At 42.0% G+C, this 21,204-nt stretch overlaps 1 protein-coding gene across 5 annotated transcripts in view; it reads right to left on the bottom strand.

Annotated features, from left to right (window-relative positions):
• Positions 1-21,204, bottom strand: part of MIB2 (MIB E3 ubiquitin protein ligase 2) — an 85,012-nt gene that overhangs the window by 14,860 nt on the left and 48,948 nt on the right. For 3 of the 5 annotated variants that reach the window (XM_077250154.1, XM_077250157.1, XM_077250156.1), the window contains 11 exons: positions 18,710-18,881; positions 14,780-14,886; positions 12,129-12,323; positions 11,892-12,034; positions 10,744-10,851; positions 8,143-8,247; positions 5,027-5,189; positions 4,222-4,355; positions 3,602-3,750; positions 2,431-2,587; positions 439-593 (listed from right to left, as the gene is read on the bottom strand). In XM_077250154.1, the coding sequence (XP_077106269.1) occupies positions 439-593; positions 2,431-2,587; positions 3,602-3,750; positions 4,222-4,355; positions 5,027-5,189; positions 8,143-8,247; positions 10,744-10,851; positions 11,892-12,034; positions 12,129-12,323; positions 14,780-14,886; positions 18,710-18,881 (1,588 nt within the window). The remainder of the gene's footprint in view (positions 1-438; positions 594-2,430; positions 2,588-3,601; positions 3,751-4,221; positions 4,356-5,026; positions 5,190-8,142; positions 8,248-10,743; positions 10,852-11,891; positions 12,035-12,128; positions 12,324-14,779; positions 14,887-18,709; positions 18,882-21,204) is intronic. The other 2 variants (XM_077250158.1, XM_077250159.1) reach the window with 1 other exon arrangement.

The raw sequence follows: 21,204 nt of genomic DNA, 5'->3' as shown, positions 1-21,204 counted from the left end.
AAAGATTGGGGTCTTTGTAGTGGCAACCCCCAATTTCTTAAAGGCTTTGCCTGCTTTGAACAATCCCTTTTTCTTCGAAAGGTCCTCTAACTTTAAGATAATCACAGGACGACCTGTTGCAATGACGATCAATTGTGATCTACAGGTCAACTTGTCAGTAAAAGTTCAATTTCCCAACATCTTTAAAAGCATCGAAAACGACCATCAAACAGTCTGATCTGTAGCTAATTGTGATGCACACTGTATCCCATCATATTAGTGGGAGGAATGATCTACGTTGTTTAAACATAAAGTGCTAAGACCTTGCGAGCAGACGCTTCGAATAATCTGTCTTGTTGACGTAAGACCCAAATGGTTTCCTTAGATCAGCTTGATGAGCTCTAATGTCAGAAGATGAAGAGGATCAGAAGCAAAAAAAAAAAACAAAAGAAAACTTACAAGACATTTCCTTTCAGAGCGGAGTGATGTAGAAGATTAAAGCCTTGCTGATTCTGGATGGTGAAATCAATGTTCGGTACATCAGTAAGGATCTCGATGATGTTTCTATAATCCGCAGTGATGGCATAGTGAAGAGGGGTATCCCCATGTAAGTCCTAGAGACAGACAGCAAGTTACATGCTACAGTTCAACATGGTGTCATTAATGCATCATATACAGGATATCTGCACCAGTATGTGGGCTGCGAGGGTCAGTATAAAGTTGCCGCATTAAACAATGTGCAACTAATTAACAATTAATGATAGTCAATATGGTGGCAAATAATAATAGTGAATGTGGTTGACACTAATGCAAAATTTCAACGGAACCACCTTCAGTATCATTACTTGCTTTTTTATCAGCCTTGGCCTCACCGTGTACCCTTGGCCTCGCCGTGTAGCTTTAGCTTTGTCATGTAGCCTTGGCTTCGCCGTGTAGCCTTGGCCTCGCCATATAACCTTGGTCTCGCCATGTAACCTTGGCCTCGCCATGTAGCATGTAGCTTTAGCTTTGTCATGTAGCCTTGGCTTAACCGTGTAGACTTGGCCTCGCCACATAACCTTGGTCTCGCCATGTAACCTTGGCCTCGCCATGTAGCTTTAGCTTTGTCATGTAGCCTTGGCTTCGCCGTGTAGCCTTGGCCTCGCCATATAACCTTGGCCTCGCCATGTAACCTGGCCTCGCCGTGCAGCCTTAGCTTTGTCAAGTAGATCTGGCCTCACCATGGAGCATGTAGCTTTAGCGGTCATGTAGGCTTGGCCCCGCCGTGCAGCCTTGGCTTCGCCGTGCCAGCTTGGCCTCACCGTGCAGCCTCAGCTTTGTCATGTAGACCTGGCTTCGCCATGGAGCCTGGGCATCGCCATGGAGCCTCTGCCTCTCCATGTAGCCTTAACTTCGTCATGTAGCCTTGGCCGTATAACTTTATGTGAAGGCCATTGGCTTTCCAGGGTGCATGTCTGCTTCCTGTTTATTTTTACGGTCAAACCCCTTTAAAAATGTGAATATTGCATTTTCCTAAAGAAGCAAGAGATGGCCAGACGCTACTTAGTAATATGTTAAATGGGTTTTCAAACAATTGACATTTATCAACCATCCACAGAATAGGTGTTACATGTCTGGTTGTGGGACACCACCAATTACTAGAACGGGTGTCCAGAGTTCCCTGACTCATTCTCACTGCCTGGTTGTCAGGTAAGTGCTTGCTGCAACATGCAAAGTCTATGGGTTTGATGGATATATCTGATGGTTAAGTGATAAATGTTACTAGTGAAAACCACATGAAATATTATAGTGCCAACATTATAGTTCACCTCCAACAGGGCTGCTGACTCCTATGCTAGTCAAGAGGACAAAGTCCAGTGAAAGATTTTACATCTACATCTAGGTTACAGCACCTTTAAAGGGGGTTGGTCATTTTACACTAAAGCTTGCCATACAAGTTAGATGGCTGTCAGCCGAACGAATCCATCTTTCCCATACACAGGAGCACTCCTGTGTTCTCTATGAAAAAGCTGTCAACAGACAAGGCTCAACTCCAAAAGAATACAATGATAGGCAGTCTGAAATCAGGCATGATCAATATTTCCCGCCCATGCATTGTGGTACATGTGTGGCCTGGGAAAAATGGATGTGTAGGGCAACCCCGTGACTCAGTGGTTAGCAATACAGCCTTGCATCGATGGGTTAAAATCCCACTAAGGACAACATCTGCAAAGAGTCTGTATGTTCTTCCCGTGTTTGTGTGGGTTTCCTCCAGGTTCTCCGGTTTCCTCCCACATTCCAAAGACATACTGATAGGAAATCTAGATTGTGAGACCCAATGGGGACAGCGATGATAATGTGTGTAAAACGCTGCAGAATATGAGCAAATAAAATAAATAAGAAGTGTGAAACCAGGCTAAGTGATCCAAAAACCTGAAACATAAATACTGTTCTCATCTACCCCCCCCTCACCTGCATAATAATGGCAGAATTAGGAATACAAAGGATTTGCACCACTTCTGTGAAGCCTTTATTGACAGCGATGTACAGAGCAGAGCACTTTGCATTGTTGAGGAGTTCGGCGTTGGCTCCCTTGGCCAATAAGACTCTGGTGACAGCGGCCTGGTTACTGGGAAGAAATGGCAAAATGTTAGAATAGCAAAAAATGATCGTATTAGGCTGCTTTCACACTAGCGTCAGTACGGGGCCATCGCGCTGCGTCGGCCTGACGTACCGACGCATGCTGTGAAAAAAATGCCCGACGTGGGCAGCGGAAGCAGTCTTATGACGCTTCCGCTGCCCCATTGTAAGGTCCGGGGAGGAGGGGGCGGAGTTTCGGCCACGCATGTGCGGTCGAAAATGGCGGACTAGACGCACAAAAAGTTACATGTAATGGTAATGTAAGTCTATGGGGAAAAAACGCATCCTGCAGACAACTTTGCAGGATGCGTTTTTTCTCCTAAACGACGCATTGCGACGTGCAGCCAAAAACGCTAGTGTGAAAGTAGCCTTATCCTGACAGAATTTTTTAGGGCTTGTCCGTTACTTTGATATTGATGACCATTCCTAAGGATAGGTCATCAATATCAGATGGGTGACCCGTCACCCCCATCCGCTGTTTTCACCTCTGTCCGGATGTAAAAAGTGAAAGGAGCTGGAACCGCACAGATCCAGTCACTGTTTTGTGGGTGCTGCTGTTCACCTCTTATTCCTTTGCTGATCGTGGGGGTGCCAGGTATTGCACCACCACTAACCAATTACCATTATTGATGACCTACTAAGGGTAGGTCATCGAATATAAAGTAGTAGACAACTCCTTTTATTATTAATGTTCTGATATTGAAAAATAGGGTCAAGTAGTTGGAACATGTATTCAATATTTTACACTTCAATTGAGTCTACAGCAGTATCTGAGGCCCCTATAATAAAGTGGGATGCCCACCCTATCTAAACAGAGTTTGCATAATTCTTTCCCATGGGTTCAACTTCATTAGTCAGTTCAATATATTGGTTGGCTATCCAATTTGTAGACCTTCTTCTAAAATCACAGTTTATTTTCCTTATATACCACTGGTATATTATAAAAAGATGGAGAATATCAATAAATGCATTCATCTCTCTTCACTTTCTGAACACATCTTACCCATAAGCAGCATAATGTAAAGCAGAATCCCCCTCGTCATCCTTAAGGTCAATGTTTGCGTTGGCTTGCAGCAAGACCTTCACCACCTCTAAGTGTCCCAAGTGGGACGCCACCTGAAGGGCTGTCCGGCCTTCATTCCTTATATCCACCTATGATGGAAAAAAGGAGGCAATCATGAACCTTATGACTATTTTTTTCAGAGAAGAGAGGTGAGAGTCGGGTCTCTTTAATCCTTTGCCAGGTGTTGTCCTTTCTTGGAAGTATGAAACCAGTGTCCGACTTCTGCTGAATATAAGCTGGAGGAGGACTCTGGCCAAGGGTGACACAGTCATTTTTTTCTCGTTTTGATGTGGGTTAAAGAGTAATATACTTGAAACTTCATTTTAATCACCCAGAATGACAGTGATTTTAAGCAGGCCGAGTTCTGGCTTGCCTCATTTTAAGGGGTGGAATCTTGTTTGGAGGGCGGCCAAATTCATCACGCCAAGCCCGCGGTCATCGTGTAAAAAGGGCTATTCTACAAGGAGGAACCCACTGGGTATACAGACTTAATCCAATGATTGCAGGGATAATGCTGACAATTATAGGATAGCATAATAAGCCTATATTATGAGGGGTACCTTGTCTGGGTGCTTCAGGAGCGTTTCCCTCACTCGGCCTGTGTTTCCCTGAGCCGCTTCAATAACCAAAGAGTTTGGGCTTTCACAGTCCGTCTTCTGAGCAAGTATCTTCTCCAAAATGGAAACCAACGTTCCTGGAAAAAAAACAAAAAAGAAGGTATAGGAATACTGCTAGAATAAGTCATTAATACTCACCCAATATATCCCTGCTGGTCCAGCGCTACATCCCCAAATTTTACAACAGCAGCCATCACCCAGCGGCGTAGCTGGTAGCTCATGGGCACCAATGCAGGATTTCCAACAGAGCCCCCAACTACTTTAGGTCTTTTAATAGCATTCTACTTCTTCTCATATGGGCCAAAAGGACCTTTGGGGGACCCCGAAGTTCCAGGATTCAGGCGTGACACCGGCCACTGAACCCACTATACTCAAGCCTCCGCATTTACCCCACTTGACCACTGCAGCCAATCATTGACCAGTGATTGGTTGCAGCAGCCATGTAAGGGGATATGGGCAGTGACAGGTGTAGTTAATGATCCAAAAAAGACCTGCAATGAGATCTGGGGATGCGGCGTGGAATGACGGAGGTGCTAGGAGTTGGACCCCCACCAATCTGATAGGTCTTCTGTGAAAACAGTAGCATTTTTTTGCATATCTGCAAGCGCTGACTTTTGTGGGGTTTAGGCAGGGTTACTCACCATCAGGTAGGTGCGCAGAGCATTTATTTATTAGGGAGTGATTAATTACAAGGGTATCAATTTTCAGGACATTTCCCTGTATTTATAAGACTCGTCTTAGTACTTACGTTTCGGTTCCTTGGCGTTTTCTGTGGTCATCAGGTTTGCTTCGTCATCTCTCTGATAAGAAGTCAGGCAGGCCGGATTAAAGGTCCAGGACTGGCCGCCGACAGACACTCTCATGTCTCCGTCCTCAAACACTTTGATGACTTTGCCAATCTGGCCTAGTGCCTAAGTCAACAAAATGAGGATTGTAAAATAGTGATACATTTCAGTAGCTGCTGTGAGATTTTTCCCAGTTTCCTCGCACAGAAGTTAATGTAAAATACGCAATTAATCAATTGCATGTCGTTACCGATGAAGACAAGAGGACAAATTAATTAAAGCGAGAAGACAGCGGTGTTGTCTCTAGCGGCCAATCAATATAAAGCCTAAGAACACCACCCTGTGGCTTACATGGATATCTACAATGGACTTCTTGGCCGTTACCAGTAAGACCGATGGCATTACAGAAAATAAGATAAAAGGTATTAAAGAGGATTTATCACTTTTTGAGAAAAACACAAAAAGTGACAGTAGATGAAATTATAAAACTTTTCTCAAATCCATGTCAACAGTAAATCAGGAGATTTTAAGCAATATTACAAGGATTCAGGTTTTATTTTCATTTTACAGGACGGAGTGTAAAATCTGGTGAGAATCTCTTTCTGGGAGATAACACGTATATGTGGTGGTGGGGGGGACTGATTCTATACAGCATCTGAACGCTAGATAGATATTTGTTCTTAGATCCAGCAGGAATGATGGAGAACTTATAAATTCACCTGTCTTGTGGTTGTGTAGAGTCATTGGTTCAGACAATAATATTTGACTTCTTACAGTGCAATATTCTTCTCAGTGCACAGTGGCAGTGCGCTCCCTCACCAGCTCTAATGAGAAGTGACGAGCCAGCAACAGAGTGCACTGGCAGTGCGTAATGTATGGAGACAAGGAGGTGAGAGGACCAGCCCTTCTCCTGAAAGTGGCGACTGTTTCGGGGCAGGGCTGGTCTCTGTTCACGGTGTTCTCTCCTTACAATGCGCACTGACAGGCGCTGTGTTAACAGCTAGTCATTTCTCATTAGAATGGAGCGCACTGACACTGGGCACTTAGAAGAATATTGCATGGTAAGAAGTCAAATAATATTGTCTGAACCAATGACTCCAGAAAACCACACAACAAAGTTCTCCATCATTCCTAGCTCAGCCCCTGAAATGGATGTCACTGACAACGCCTCATATCAGTGTGGGGTCAGAGGCTATGACAGTGACCGAAGCCTCTGCCCCCTGGTGACGTCCCATTTGAGTATCCCAGCATGCACTGGGGATTCTCAAAGAGTCATCACAACGCAAATAGGTAAAAAAATAAAATAAAATAAAGCAGCTGGATTCGAGAAGCAAGAGTAGGGACTATTTAATGAAACCATATTAGAAAAACAATTATACTATGAAAATAGAGCAACATTTAGGATGAAAATCAATATTAGTTTTGGATGACCCCTTTAAATACAGTATATTGTTATTTATCAGCCATGTAATAAGATGTCTCTGAATATTATATAGCCTAGATAAAAAGAGGACAAAGCAGTTTCTTAAGGGTAAATCTACCAGAAGACAACATTGCTGCTTGTAAAGACAGAGCCCCTCAACAGCTACAATGAAGAGTGAACTGAAAAGATTTATTTTTATGGCTGCATTTTTTAACCCTCTTCCTCTTAATATTTCATAATATATAGAACTTCATTTTACATTCCCACAAATACAACTAAATCCACCAGGAAGTGCATAAAGTAAGAGTGCAGCACATTTATCCCCATATGTTTACAAGATGCCCACAGCCTCCCCAACATATCCACCCCACACATACTGTGGTGTCTCTCATCTCAGAAGCGGGAAGTCTCAAACATCTGTAACAATAGTGAGATAGCAGAGAGCCCGACTTCTGACGACTTCAGGTTCCCTCTATTAAAGTGGAAAAAGTTTGAATTCCAATTTAGAGAGGAAAAATTATACTTTTCCTAATAAAATATATCTGAGAAATGTTTTATATTTTGGTCACTTTTTACATCTTGAAGATTCATTGGAGTTGAGAAGTCCTCTTTAAGAAATATATATTGTAATAATTCTATCAACCATTTTGAACAAATTTCATCCATCCAATTACTATATTATACACCGCAATTCACACTGAGGAGGCTCCTTATCTGTACAAATAGTTTTCTTAAAAAAAAAAAAAAAAACTGAGCTCAATAGAGGAGTCTATGATGCTACTAGCTATCAATTAATGGAACAACCCACCTAAAATTCATACAATGTAATGAGCACGCACGCCCGAGACTGATACAGGGGCTCTCTTCTTTTTCATGCTCTCTAAATACAAATGTCAAGTCAAATCCCCAGAGTACCTTCACTCAGCATGGATTATTAATCTGGAGTATTCCTTTATGACTGGTAAATACTATAAATATGGTATTACATATGCTGATGGTGACTGCCAATGAAGTTAGCATTCAAAGGTGTAACTTCAGTACAAAATGAAGCCAATCTGACATTAATTTTCAACCTTAGTACACCAGCCTCATCTGGTCTAATACAGCTATTCAGTAATGTATGCAGCTCGCATAGTAAAATCTTCTGAAAATCTGTGATCTGGTGTAAAAAAACAGCCAGTCTGACATAGATTTTCAAAGTAAGTACACAAGCCTCATCCAGTCTAATACAACTATTCAGTGATGTATGCTGCTCGTATTGTGAAATCTGCTGAAAATCAGTGATCCGGTGCCAAATACAACCTATCTGATATTAATTTTCAAAGTAAGTACACCTGCCTCATCCAGTCTTCTACATATATTCAGTGATGTATGGCAGCTCGTATTGTGAAATCTTCTGAAAATCAGTGATCCGATACAAAATACAACCAGTCTGACATCACTTTTTAAAGTAAGTACACCAGCCTTATCCAGTCTAAGTTCTATTTAGTGATGTATGCAGTTTTTATTGTGAAATATGTTAAAACAAATTTGTTCAAAATGGTGATCTGAGAGCAAAGAAGAGACAGATGAGGAATTGACAAATTTGCACAGAGTTAAATGATACTGGTAAGAAGCACTGTGTGGTTTTAGTGCTTGCTATTTAACGTCACTCACAGGGGCCATATCATCTGTCCATTCCCCATGACCAACTTGTAGCTTCTTGACTGTATCCATGTCATCCATCACACGCACAACATCACCAACCCAAATACTGTTGTGCTATAAAAAGGAAAGAAAAATAATAAAACAAAAAGCTTTTTTTCTATATCAAGCATAATGGAAAGGGAGCAACTTATAGCATATACAAGGCGTCTAGGAGAAGGTAAAGCGTAATAACGTCATGCTGGGACACTGGGGGAGGACTAAGTCATGAACACAGGTATCACACCACCAAGAACAAGTAGCCGGACAAATGTGATGGGATGCACAAGTCATTCTTTGCAGCCATCATCCCCAGCAGCGGCACCGTGGGCACAAAATGCCCAGGTGCAACCACTAGTACACTCATGGATAAGTCAAGGAGTCAACAGACGCAATGTTCTCTTTGCATGAAGAACAAGTGTGATGTCCTGATTTTGACAATGTTTCTGGATCTGCTGTAGAATGAACCTCTGTGGCCTCAACATCATTTATTTATATCAATCTAAGTATTTCATACCTATCTCCAAGTCATCGAGATAATGGGGTGTAAGGCCTCCAAGGTACATACTGAACCTCTTCAAGAAATCCACAAAAATGGAAGAAGCGCTCCAGCGATACAGTGCAAATTCTAGACTTCTACTGGCCCATGTTGGAACTTTTAGGTTCAAGATAACGAACTTGGGTTTGAGAAAGGCTAAGTGTCCTGAACCAAAACATTGCCACGCAGGCCAATAAAAGTCTAGTATTTATTAGTACTATATGGCCATGTTCACACTTTGCGGCGTCCCTCTGCGGGTTCTCCCGCAGCGGATTTGATAAATCTGCAGGGCAAAACCACTGCGGTTATCCCTGCAGATTTATCGCGGTTTGTTCCGCGGTTTCCGCTGCGGGTTTCCGCCTATACTATTGATGCTGCATATGCAGCAATATGCAGCATCAATAGTAATGTTAAAAATAATAAAAATTGGTTATACTCGCCCTCTGATGTCCGGATCTCCTCGGCGCTGCACCCGGCGGTCCGGTTCCAAAGATGATGTGCGAGAAGGACCCTTCATGACGTCAAGGTCATGTGACCGCGACGTCACCGCAGGTCCTGTTCGCACAGCAACTCTGACCGGCCGGCCGCGTGCAGCGCTGAGAGGTGAGTATAACATGATTTTTTATTTTTATTCTTTTTTTTTTACCCCAAATATGGTTCCCAGGGCCTGGAGTAGAGTCTCCTCTCCTCCACCCCGGGTACCACCCGCACATTAGCCGCTTACTTCCCGCAACGTGGGCACAGCCCCATGCGGGAAGTAAGCGGTTCAATGCATTCCTATGGGTGCAGAATCGCAGCGATTCTGCACAAAGAAGTGACATGCTGCGGGTTTTAAACCGCTGCGTTTCTGCGCGGTTTTTCCCGCAGCATGTGCACAGCGGTTTGCGGTTTCCATAGGGTTTACATGTAAATGGAAACGCTATGGAAACTGCTGCGGACCCGCAGCATCAAAATCGCGGCGGTTCCGCAGTAAAAACCGCAAAGTGTGAACCCAGCCTATCGGTGTAGTGCTGCTTCCATTTTTGTGGAATTATCTAGTAGTGTATTTAGCTATCTATACATTGACGCATGAAACCATCCATTAACCCCCTCAAGGACATATTCACTTACCTATCCATCCATACATCAGTCCATTGAACCACAGATCAATCAACCCCTTTATCAAATCATCAAAATACTCATCAGTCCATTGAGCCATTCATCTATACAACTATATACCTATCCATCTATTTATCGACATACCTCTCCATCCACTGACCATCCAATCAACCCACCCATCCCCTAAGTGACCCACCCATCAGTCCACCTATCCAACCACTGACCATCCATAAATCAACCCACCCTTTCATCCATCGACCCATCCATCAACCCACCAATTGTTGTCCCTTTCATTTGACCTGTCCATCCATGTATTTATTGATGTATCTATTCAACCACCGACCATCCAAGCAACTCACCCACGACCTAAGTGACCCAACCATCCATCTATCCATAAATCCACCCTTTCATTCATTCACTGACCCAACCATCCATTCATTGACCAGTCCATCCATCGACTTATCTATCCATCCACACATCATCCAATCAACCCACCCATCCACGACCTAAGTGACCCAACCACCCATTCATCCATCCATTAACCTATATATCCATCGACTCATCCATCCATTGATCTATTCCTCTGTTACTACAAAATGCAGCACTTCAGCACCTCAGTAAAGCACAAGAGGAAAGAAAAGACTTAAGAAAAAAATGTAAAATCCTGAATATCACTGGACATATTGTAAAATATTAAATCACAAAGTGTAAGTCATCTAATAGTGACTATCAGAAATTCAACGACAACCAAAATGTGAATGTGATCATCCAGGCTGTACTTCCCTAGCAGACAAAGTGACTAAAGAGCACTGTATATACTCTACATAGACTGAAATGATATCAGGGGAGAAGTTTACACCTCACGTGTCTGTACTTAACATTACTAATCGTTCATAATGTTGTCATACATGTACAATTGTATCCTGGTCTCCAGATACCTTGGTGAGAGCTCCAGGATGGAAGGTCCAGCGCGTTTCACTGTTGTACTGAACTCTGACGTCTCCTCGCTCTGTAATCCGGTGAACAGTTCCGGTCTGACCTATAAACTGCAAAACCAATCAAACTTATAGTCAGAAAATAATGTAAAAGGTTAAGGATGGACAAAAATAATACAAAACATCCGGCATCGTACAACGTCTCATTATTCTAAGGATTCTAAAAGGAAGAATCTGGAAGAGCCTGTGTGATCCACTCAGCCGATCAGACGCACCAAAAAGGTATCTGTCATGACTCAGCTGTTGGGTGACCCGGGACCAGGAGCTCCTTCCCTGTCTCTAACACTAGGGGCCGCCCTAGCTCGCCCTATTCCCCAGGATACTTCTGAAGGTGAAGATGCCGGGGCCGCCACTCTTGCCTTATCTCCTGAGTTAGATCTCCATCAGTTCTCTTCCCCCACCCAGAAAAGAGGGGCGCTACTGAGCACCGCAGTACACCAACCCGACAAACAAGGCTACACAAACAAGGGTAAACTGAAATCACCAGGCATACAAATATTCACTCACATATAACAGGAGAATGCACCGGGGAGTGGAGAATGGGGAAAATAAACAAAGGAGAGAAGGGAAGGGAATTACCACACTTATAAACCAAGCAACAGTTACAGATAACCCCTCCAAAACTCCTCATATGAACACCTCTCCTCCTCAGCCATGTAGCAAATGCTAGCTCTGACATGGATTTGAATCAGGACTGAGATTATAAAAGGGATGGGGGGGCTAACTGAGCTTAGCTGACAGTTCAGAGTTTCCAACATGGCCGATTAACCCCTGTTCTGCCAAAAGTCATAAACACCATTAAAACGAAGGAGAAGTGCTTCTTCTCAGCGCAGGAGTAGGAGAAATCAGACGCTACGGTCTTCTGGCTCCTCTCTGTTGTGAATCAGTAAATACTTCATCAAGAATTCTTAATTTTTAGGGAGTGATTGCTTATTGTCAGACTATGTATTAACACGATTTTTTAACACTTTGAATGGTAACACCCAATTGGATATTCATTTTAAAGAGAAAGAACGTGTGTGAGAGAGAAAGAGACTAATGCCATTTTCCTCCCTCCATTTTAATCAGACAGGTACCATTTTGCAAATTACCTCTGCCATTTTTGGGTTCCATCCTCCATGACCCTCTTGCATTTCTCGCAAGATTTCTACATCCAGTAGACATTTGACTTTGTCGCCATGCTGGAAGGGATGCCGCTCTGAGCTCTCCTTGCGCTGTATTTCTGCAGGCTTACCTATATTGGCGATAATAACATACAATGTTTAGATATTGATAGTTCCAGGCGTGAATTCGGCCGTCAGGATAAGTGCAATAATTTAACATCATACCAAGCTTGGGAAAGTGGTCTTTGTAATAATGTCCTCCTGGAGCATCAGCAATGCACTTCAGATCTACTTTGCCCTTATGACCAACTCTGTAAACATTGGTGGTTCCATCGGCCCAGGTAACGCTTGCCACACTGCGTCCTGTTTCCACGTCCCAGCCGCGAATATCTACAACACGTCCGACTTTAGATTCTCCACCTGGGCGAAAGTATGAGGACATTACTACACCCTGCACTATATAGTGCTCTGTACTGATCAGCTCACTGGAATGTCTATTTAAAGGGCATTTCAAAAGTTTTGTAAAACTTTATCTACAATTCTGGTAAGTGTCCCCTCTATGATGGGTTGCCATGGCTGAAAAATATTTCTTGATGATACGACCCTTTAACTTTTTTTTTTTTTTTTAAAGAGTTGACGCCAAATAAGATATACACACAGTGGGTATAAAAAGTCTACACACCCATGTTAAAAAGTCTAGTCTTTGTCTTGTATAAGAAAAAATATATATCATACCTAGATAAATCATTTCAGAACTATTTCCACCTTCATTGTCACCTATGATCTGTACAAATCAACTGAAAAATAAACTGAAATAATTTTGGGTGGATAAAGAAAAGTAAGGAACTAAAATGATGTGGTTGCATAAATATGCACGCCTTTAAATTAATACTGTGTTTAAAGTATCCTTTGAATTTCTGGCAGCATTCAATCTTTTTGGGTAGAAGTCTATAAGCATGGCACATCTAGAGCAGGCAATCTATGTCCATTCGTACGTACGTGCTCTAAGTCGCTCAGACTGTGAGGGCATCTCTGTGTATGGTGCCCTCTTCAGGTCACCCACATATTTACATTTGGATTCAGGTCTGGGATCCGGCTGTGACGTTCCAAAAACATTCATCTATTTTTTGCAAATCCATTCTTTTTTGATTTGGAGGTCTTCTTAGGATTGTTGCCAAGCTGAAATGTGAAATTCCTCTTCATCTTCAGATTTTTAGCAGAAGTCTAAAGGTTTTTTTTACAAAACTGATTAATATTTGGAACTGTTCATAATACCATCCACCTTGACTAAAGCCAGTTCCAGTTGCCAAAAAGCAGCTCCAAAGCATAATGCTGACTTCACCATGCTTCCCTGTGGGTATGGTGTTCTTCTGACTATGCTCAATGTTGGCTTTGTGCCAAACATACCTTTTAGAATAATGGCCAAAAAGTCCAAAATTGGATTCACCAGACCATAAGAATATGTGCACACATTCAGTAATTGGCAGTGCTTTGGACGCAGCGCATTGTATGAGAGAAATTTATCTTGCGGAGACTCGCATCTCGACACGATAAATAGACATGCTGCGGTCTGGAAAGACGCGCCGCATGTCCGTCTCCGCGGGTGGACATGGGATTTCTTGAAATTCCATCTACTATGCTGTAACATCTGGACGCTGTGGGTTGGACGCTGCGCAAGTAAGCAGCGTCCAACCCACAGCGTCTACTGACTGTGGGAACATACCCTAACATGTTTTTTTACATGCTTTAGGAAGACTTTATGTGGGTTTTGACAAAACATAGATGGGCTTGGATATTTTTCTTTGTAAGAAAAGGCTTCCCTTTTGCGATGCTACTCTACAGGTGAGAAATATGAAGAATACTGGAAATTGCTGTGACACACAGAACACAACCAGCAGTTGCTAAAAATTTCTGCAACTCCTTTGATATGGCAATAGGCCTCTTTTGCAGCCTCCCACACCAATTTTCTTCTTGTTTTTTCATCAATTGAGGGACGTCCAGTTCTAGGTTATGTCACTGTTTTGCCACAGTAAAGTCACCTCTTGATGACCATCTTTAGTGTTCCATGGTATATCTAATGATTTGGATTTTTTTTGCACCTTTCTCCTGACTGATAACTTGCAACAATGAGATCCCTTTGCTGTGTTGTAAGCCGTTTATGGCTTCTGCTGTAAAATACAACTAAACTGTCAAGAAAATGCTACTGGAACACCTAAACTTTCTATGGGGTTAAATCAGAATCACTGTAAATAATGGAAGCTGTGTAACAGAACAGTAAATGTGATTGGCCAATTCTGGACAACATCTCCAATTATAAGAGGGTGTTCGCACTTATACGACTGCATTATTTTAGCTTTGTTATTTTTATTTTCCTCCTCAAAATGATTTCAGATTGTTTCCCCATGGACTTGTACAGATAATGGGTGACATTAAAGGTGGAAAAAGTTCTGAAACGATTCTTCTCGTTACGATTTATTTACATGACAAAAACCTGAAATTTTAAGAGTGGGGTGTAGACTTTTTACATCCACTGTAGATAATGAATACAATGCTGCTAGTGGAGATCCAACTGCTCAGAAGATCAATAATCAGGGTCTCGCTGCTCCATACAGCAGATGGCTACCGATGCTCAGCTCTGGTGCTGGGTCTTGAATTACAGCTCTGAACCTCTATCTGGATGGGGCTGTGCTGAAGACTCTGGCTGTTCAGAGGCTACGCTGCTCCGGACCTCGCTCGATCAGTAATGGACGACATATTGTATTGATTTGCTATCACTTGTTGAATTCTGAAAACAGCTCAACAGACATCTTGACATATGGTGGAAGTGGCCAAACCTTTCTGAAATCCCTTTTTGATATCTTATCCCTTATTCTTACCATCCTGGTTTCCCCATTCCCAATCAGGTCCACGCACAACTTTGGCTCCTTGGAAGATCCCTTTGAGGACTACACGTGGCAAGCCTTGGCGAGGAGTCAGAATGACTCTAGAAAAAAAATAATTAAAAAAATCACTCTACATTTATGACACTTTAACTATGTCACGAAGCATAACCATAAGATGGCATGCTTCTAGGTACCCCCTGATCCTTCAGTTGAAGGGGCAGCATCCCAAGTTTTCTGCCTACCTTTCTGATGTATTTGTTTTCTCATTTTATGACAAAGTTTTGCTTTTATATATCACAATCAGTATAAAAAATGTGAAATCTAACAATCTTTAAACTGGCCACTGGGACTATTTTCAGACTCATATTTCCTATTCTATAACCAAACCTTTTCAGCAGTCTCATTATCATCAGAGACAGAATGACAATGACAGGTAACACCTCTATTCAAAGCTAGTAACACAGGATCCACCAATCACAATGAACAATTTCCCCCTCTTTTCACAGTGACCTTTGCACACGCTCATTAGGTGCTTCGCTACAGAAGATAGGGGCGGGCGTCTGTTCATTGTGGTTAATGTACATGTGAATTTCTTAAAACAACGGAAAGTATGAGTCTAGAATAAACCCAGTCGCCAATATAAAGACTGCAAGATTTATACCAAGACTGGCAACATTCATTCATTACTTCTTGTCTGGATGGTTTGGTCTTTATCAGGGAGGCTCTACGCCCACCTTACCCTGGTGCTGCTCCTGCTTTTCTATTATATTTATGTATCCCTTTAAATGTATAAATTATCTGAACCTCCAGCCTCGATTATAGACCTCCTACATGCAGAACGTCTTCCTGCCTCGTTCCTTTGCTCTGCGGGGATGATGACTATTCTCCAGTACATAAGAGATGCTCCCGGTCATTCCAACAGCCGCTCTATGGTAGTTTTTACAGAAGATTATGTTTCAGCAAGGCATGCTAATTTCTTGGGAAATTGTCTCAGATGACTTTGATGTTCACTGCAGAATTTGCCAATTAGATGAGAACACGATGTCATTTTTGTTTTTTAAACAACCACAACAATTATTCTATTGCCAAAAGCAGTAGTGCTTAACATGGAAAGAAATATATATATACACATCTTCAGACAACACGACGAATCAAATAATTAAAGGTTTTAATTTACAGGTTTTATATTTATGAAGCCTGGTGTAAATGTAATTGTAATAAGACAGTGATTTCTGCAGCAGGGATAATTGCTGCATATTTGCCCATTACAAGGAGGCTGTCTCCCTCTATGGGTGGAGTGCAAAATTGCAATTTTGGAACAGAAGATCCATTCCCTGTGAGGTTTGTATTTTCCCCTATCTTCTCACCCCAAAAAAAGAAAATCCATATGACATGGGTCTTACTTAGTAAATACATTTATTTTCTATACAACATTGATTCTGGAGTACCTTTTCCTATAACTTTACATTGTGCCGTTCTTCTGTTAGTCATCCAGGAAATTTATGAATAAAATGACAAATGGGTATGATCATGTCCCAGGCCTATGCATACACCCCTACAATCAAATCTGACCAGCGCTGATTGGACAGTGTCAGACTATGCAGGGACATGCTGTAGAGTCAGTGCAACCTCTGTACATAGCTGGCTGTGCTGCTGCTTTTGGCATCTCCTGGATGCTGTCAGCTCAGACCTAAAAGCCTCCTGTCTCTGCTTATTGGCTCCCTCCTCCTCCCAAAGTTTGCAAGGTCAGCATGAGAAAGAAGAAGAGGTAGTACATTTCACCGTCGGGTTGACGAAAGGGTAATTTCATTTTTAGGGCATTTTGTACAACTCTTATTGAACAAGGCTATTTTACTTCTTTTTTTTTTTTTTTCCCTCCCCTCCTTCCAAATCCTATAACTTTAACAATTTTCAACCACCATTTGATTTACCATATAATGAATTGAAATCTGTTAAAAAAAAAAATTTGGGAGTGAATGGTTACTTTATTCATATTTATATCACTTTAAAAAAAAAAATAATAAAAATGTATTTTTTCCCCATCAATGGGAGCTTTTATTTCTGCCAGCTGAGCTATGGTAGGGTATAATAGGAGCACCAACTTTGCAGCTCAGGGGGTCATTATTGGGAAGCCATGAAAACCATTCGATCCAAAGATCGTGTCACGGTTTGGGTAATAGTGTGATAGAGGGGGTCACCCCCTCCATCTAAGCACCCTAGATGCCAAGGTTGTGATTGACCACAGCATCTAGGCGATTAAGTCTCTATGAAGTTCAAATGTAAAGTTCTAGCTACCGAAGAAAATATTGAAAATATCACCCAGGTTGTATCAAGAGTGTAAAGAATCAAGATTCTGGAGGAGAAAAGGAGATTACATTGAGAGGATGTATTTTCAATGAAGCTAACCGTAATAGTAGCCGTTTCACTGTCTGCAGAAGGGGAAATCACAACAGGAATGAAGCTGTGCTAGTGCATCACAGCTTGTGAAGATCTCACATCCAGCATGTATTACCAGGAGGGCAATGCCCACAAGCTGGAAATCATTAGCAGTACGTGCTGGCTATACTGCATCTTTTGCTTCAGTACTTTAGTCCCAAAACTGATATTAAACAAATAATCTCCCTTTTGGTCAAGCAGCAGCTTACACCATGAAGATAATTAAAAGCTTCTCATGCTGCCCAGTAAATGGAAATAGCATATTGTGCAATAAGTCCCCACCACCAGGGGGAGATGATCCCCTTCAATTAATTCACTTTTTCTGCCCTGCTTGTCATTAACTCCTCTTATGGCAGCATCGTCTGATCGGTGGCCAAGATCCCTCCGTCCTATGGTGAATCCTGACATCAGTAATCTTCCATGCAGGTGGATGCTGAGCTAAGGATCCCACTCCTCCTCAATCCCAGACAATGGAAGAATCAGTAACATGAGGCACGGCGGCACGGATTCTCTATTCTCAGCGCATCCCTACAGATTTTCATTATCGGTAAGACTGTGCTAAACCCTTAGATTAGTAAATGCACAGAAATTGTTTGAGAGTATGTGTCTGCATTAACCTCAGCTGGGCCAGCTGCAAAGCGATGATACATTAGGATTAGATTGTATCAAGGCTGGAAAGTGATGGATCTCCTTCAGGATCTCCTGCTGCTTATAGGGAGTCTTACAAGCAATGTTCCCCAGGAAAACAAGCAAATTAGCTAATGCCAGACCCATTGTTGGATAGATCAGCCAAACGAGAGATGTCCCTAATATTGGTAATTATGTTTCATGACATTCCAAAGGGGTTACCCTAAAATCAAAAAGTGTTTTTGATAAGTTTTTAATCACGAGGAGTCAGATCACTGGTATCCCCAGCAATCATTAGTGAATAAAGAGGAAGAGGCAAATGTTCCCTGAGAATCATCTCATAAAAATATCTTTAAAGGGAATCAGTCAGCAGGTTTTTGCTATGTAATGTGACAGCAGCATGATGTAGGGGCAGAAACCCTTATTCCAGCAATATATCACTGAGTTTACTGGGTGCAGCAGTGCTGATATAATCACAGATTTCTCTGCTGCAGATCTAGCAGAGCTCTGAATGCTGAGCAGTGTACAACCCGCCCACACCACTGATTGGCTGCTTTCTGTGTACAATGTATATTTACATGAGGCTGCCAATCAGTGGTGGGAGCGCGGTTGTACTAGGAAGCGCGAGATATATAGTCCTGTAGTGATAATCTCCTGCTAATAAAAGCCTGATTGTATTGAAACAGCAAAACACAGTAAGTGACACATCACTGGAATCAGCACTTAAAACATGATGCTCTCGGATTACGTAACAACCCCCTGCTGAGGGATTCTCTTTAAATGATGGTGCCAGGACCAGGGTCGGTCTGAGATGTTCTCTCTCTGTTTACAGCGGTTCTAGTTCCCTCACTCCATACTTACGGCCGTGAATGGGCAGTCTCATATCTCTCGAACGCGTGGGACAGGTCATGCTTGTTGTTCATGTAGCACTGGGTGCACAGGTCATAGTCGAAGCAGACTTTACACTTCCAGCGCATTCCACGAATCCCGTGCTTCTTGCAACAGTCACAAATGATGTTCGGATGACGGACACCTGAGGATCAGGACAACCTTTTGTGACCAGGTCATGGCAACAGAACATTTATAACGATGACATATCGGACTGTGCATATGAGAGACTAAATCCCCAAGGCTGGACAAATCCCAGGAAACAAGAGTTGAGAACTTTTCCAATGATGCCTTCAGGATGTCTTCTGGTGTCTGTAAAAGTTCTTATTGTGTGATCAAGAACAAAAAGACTAATAAGTCCAACAGTCTATATTATAGTACCCCTATCCTTATGGCTAAGGGTTCTTTTTTAGACTATTTTTTATCTTTTTAATGCTTCTAAATGGAAAACTAAGCAACTTTTTATATAGTCTTTATTAAAAATGTCCTACCATTTTCCTGCTACAGTCTGTCCCCTAGCTAGCTAGCCTTCATAATCTGGCGGAAATCTGTCAGAGCTCTACTCCTAGCTCGGGCTGCTCTCTGGCCGATCTTCTCTCAGTCTTATAGATAACAGCGGACAATGGGACAATCATGGAGGAAAGGGAGTTGTTAGGGAGGGCAGACCATTCAGGCTGTAGACAGGGAGGAAAGTACATGATCTCAGAGGAGGAAATCAATCCAGAAATGAAGCTGTGCTGACACATGAGAGTTAGTGAAGGCAGCAGCATACAGGACACATAGGCCTCACATCCAACATGTATTACTTAGAGGGATAATCCCACAACAGAAAATCGTGAAACTAGGAGTAGGTTGTAAACCGCATGCGAGGAGGATTAAAAATTAATGCAAGAAAGAAGATTGTAACTTTTTCTTAAAGGGGTATTCCCATCTTCTACATTTATACCAAATCCATGGATATGCCATAACGCAATAGTAGTTGCAGGTTCCACCACTGGAATGTTTATCTGCAGTATCTCGGGAACCGGGCTCCATCATGTACTTCTCTCTGATTAAAGGTGCTCGCTATTTCCGCTATTCGGCAAGTGTATAAAAATAGAAGCAGGTCCCATGGTGGGATATGCATCTACTATATATACTATATATTTATTACATATCCTGCAAATTTTCCATAAATGTTTGGGATGGAAATTTTTTTTTAAAGGAATCTGTCAGCAGGTTTCTGCCATGTCATCGTGTTGCATAACGTGGGGGAAGAGAACCTGATTTCAGGGATGTGTCACTTATTAGGCTGTGTGCTTTAGTTTCAGTACAAGCAGTGTTTTATCAGCAGGAGATTATCACTGCAGGACTAGATATCATATGCAACCAAGTCCAGCTAATCTGTAACCCCGCCAACACCACTGATTGGCAGTTTGCTGACAATGCACAGATACATAAGAAGTTGCCAATCAGTGGTGAGGGCGGCGTTGACCACACCTCAGCATCCTGAGCATTGCTACATCTACAGAAGAGATAACAGGGATTCTATCAAGACTGCACCAAGCAGCCCAGTAAGTGACACATCACTGAAATCAGGATCTCAGCCCCTACATTACGCTGCTCTCAGATTACATAGAAAAAAAGCTGCTGACAGATTCCCTTTAACTATAGGTCACCACTAACATTTGTAAGCAATGTCACAGATGTCCACAGCCTTTCATGAAGATGGAAGCACCTAATTAATCTGAAATATTCTGAAGTACTGAACGAGTCCCATAAATAGTTTCTGGCATTTCACTATCCACCAAAACATGAAAAAAATATATGTTTCCGTCCTGAAATCTTGAGGGGAAACATAACAATTAAAAAGCAAAGTTCAAGTATAAAAGTTTTACAACCTTCTCTCTGTGGTCTGTGGACCATTTTTAACCCTCAAACGGATGTTACAGATCTTCTAATATGTCTATTTTAATGAATATTTGCCTTCTCATGAAATAATCTCTTTTTTTTTTATAATTGCGTTGTATCCTTCCTCTATTATTCCTCCTGGAAATGTATGAAGAAACTGACAACTGGGCGTTACCATCCCTTACACAATCTGACATGGTCTGGTCAGTTCAGATTGGTTGGTGAAAAGCAATGGGACACACCTAAAGGTGAATAGTAACAGGCAATTGTCAAGTTATACATTTCCAGGAGGAATAAAACAAGAATGCTATAACCCAAAGAGTGAGGAGCCATGCATGCTCCTCTGGGAAATTAAATATTCTAATATACCTCCTTGTGGAGAGTGACAAGACAAGCCTGGCACGTCAGAGTGAGGAGACTTAGAAGCCATGCATGCTCATCTGGGAAATGAAATATTTAATTTTCTCAGAGGAGCATGCAAGGCGCTTTTCTTTTTTTTTTTTTTTTAAATCACATCATTTTTATTGATTATTTGATTTCATAGACAATTACGGTACATGCATTATACATTATAGCAC

Source organism: Ranitomeya variabilis, chromosome 4 (genome assembly GCF_051348905.1).
Source record: "Ranitomeya variabilis isolate aRanVar5 chromosome 4, aRanVar5.hap1, whole genome shotgun sequence".
NCBI classification, from domain to species: Eukaryota; Metazoa; Chordata; class Amphibia; order Anura; family Dendrobatidae; genus Ranitomeya; species Ranitomeya variabilis.
This window is presented reverse-complemented; position numbering and strand designations above follow the sequence as displayed.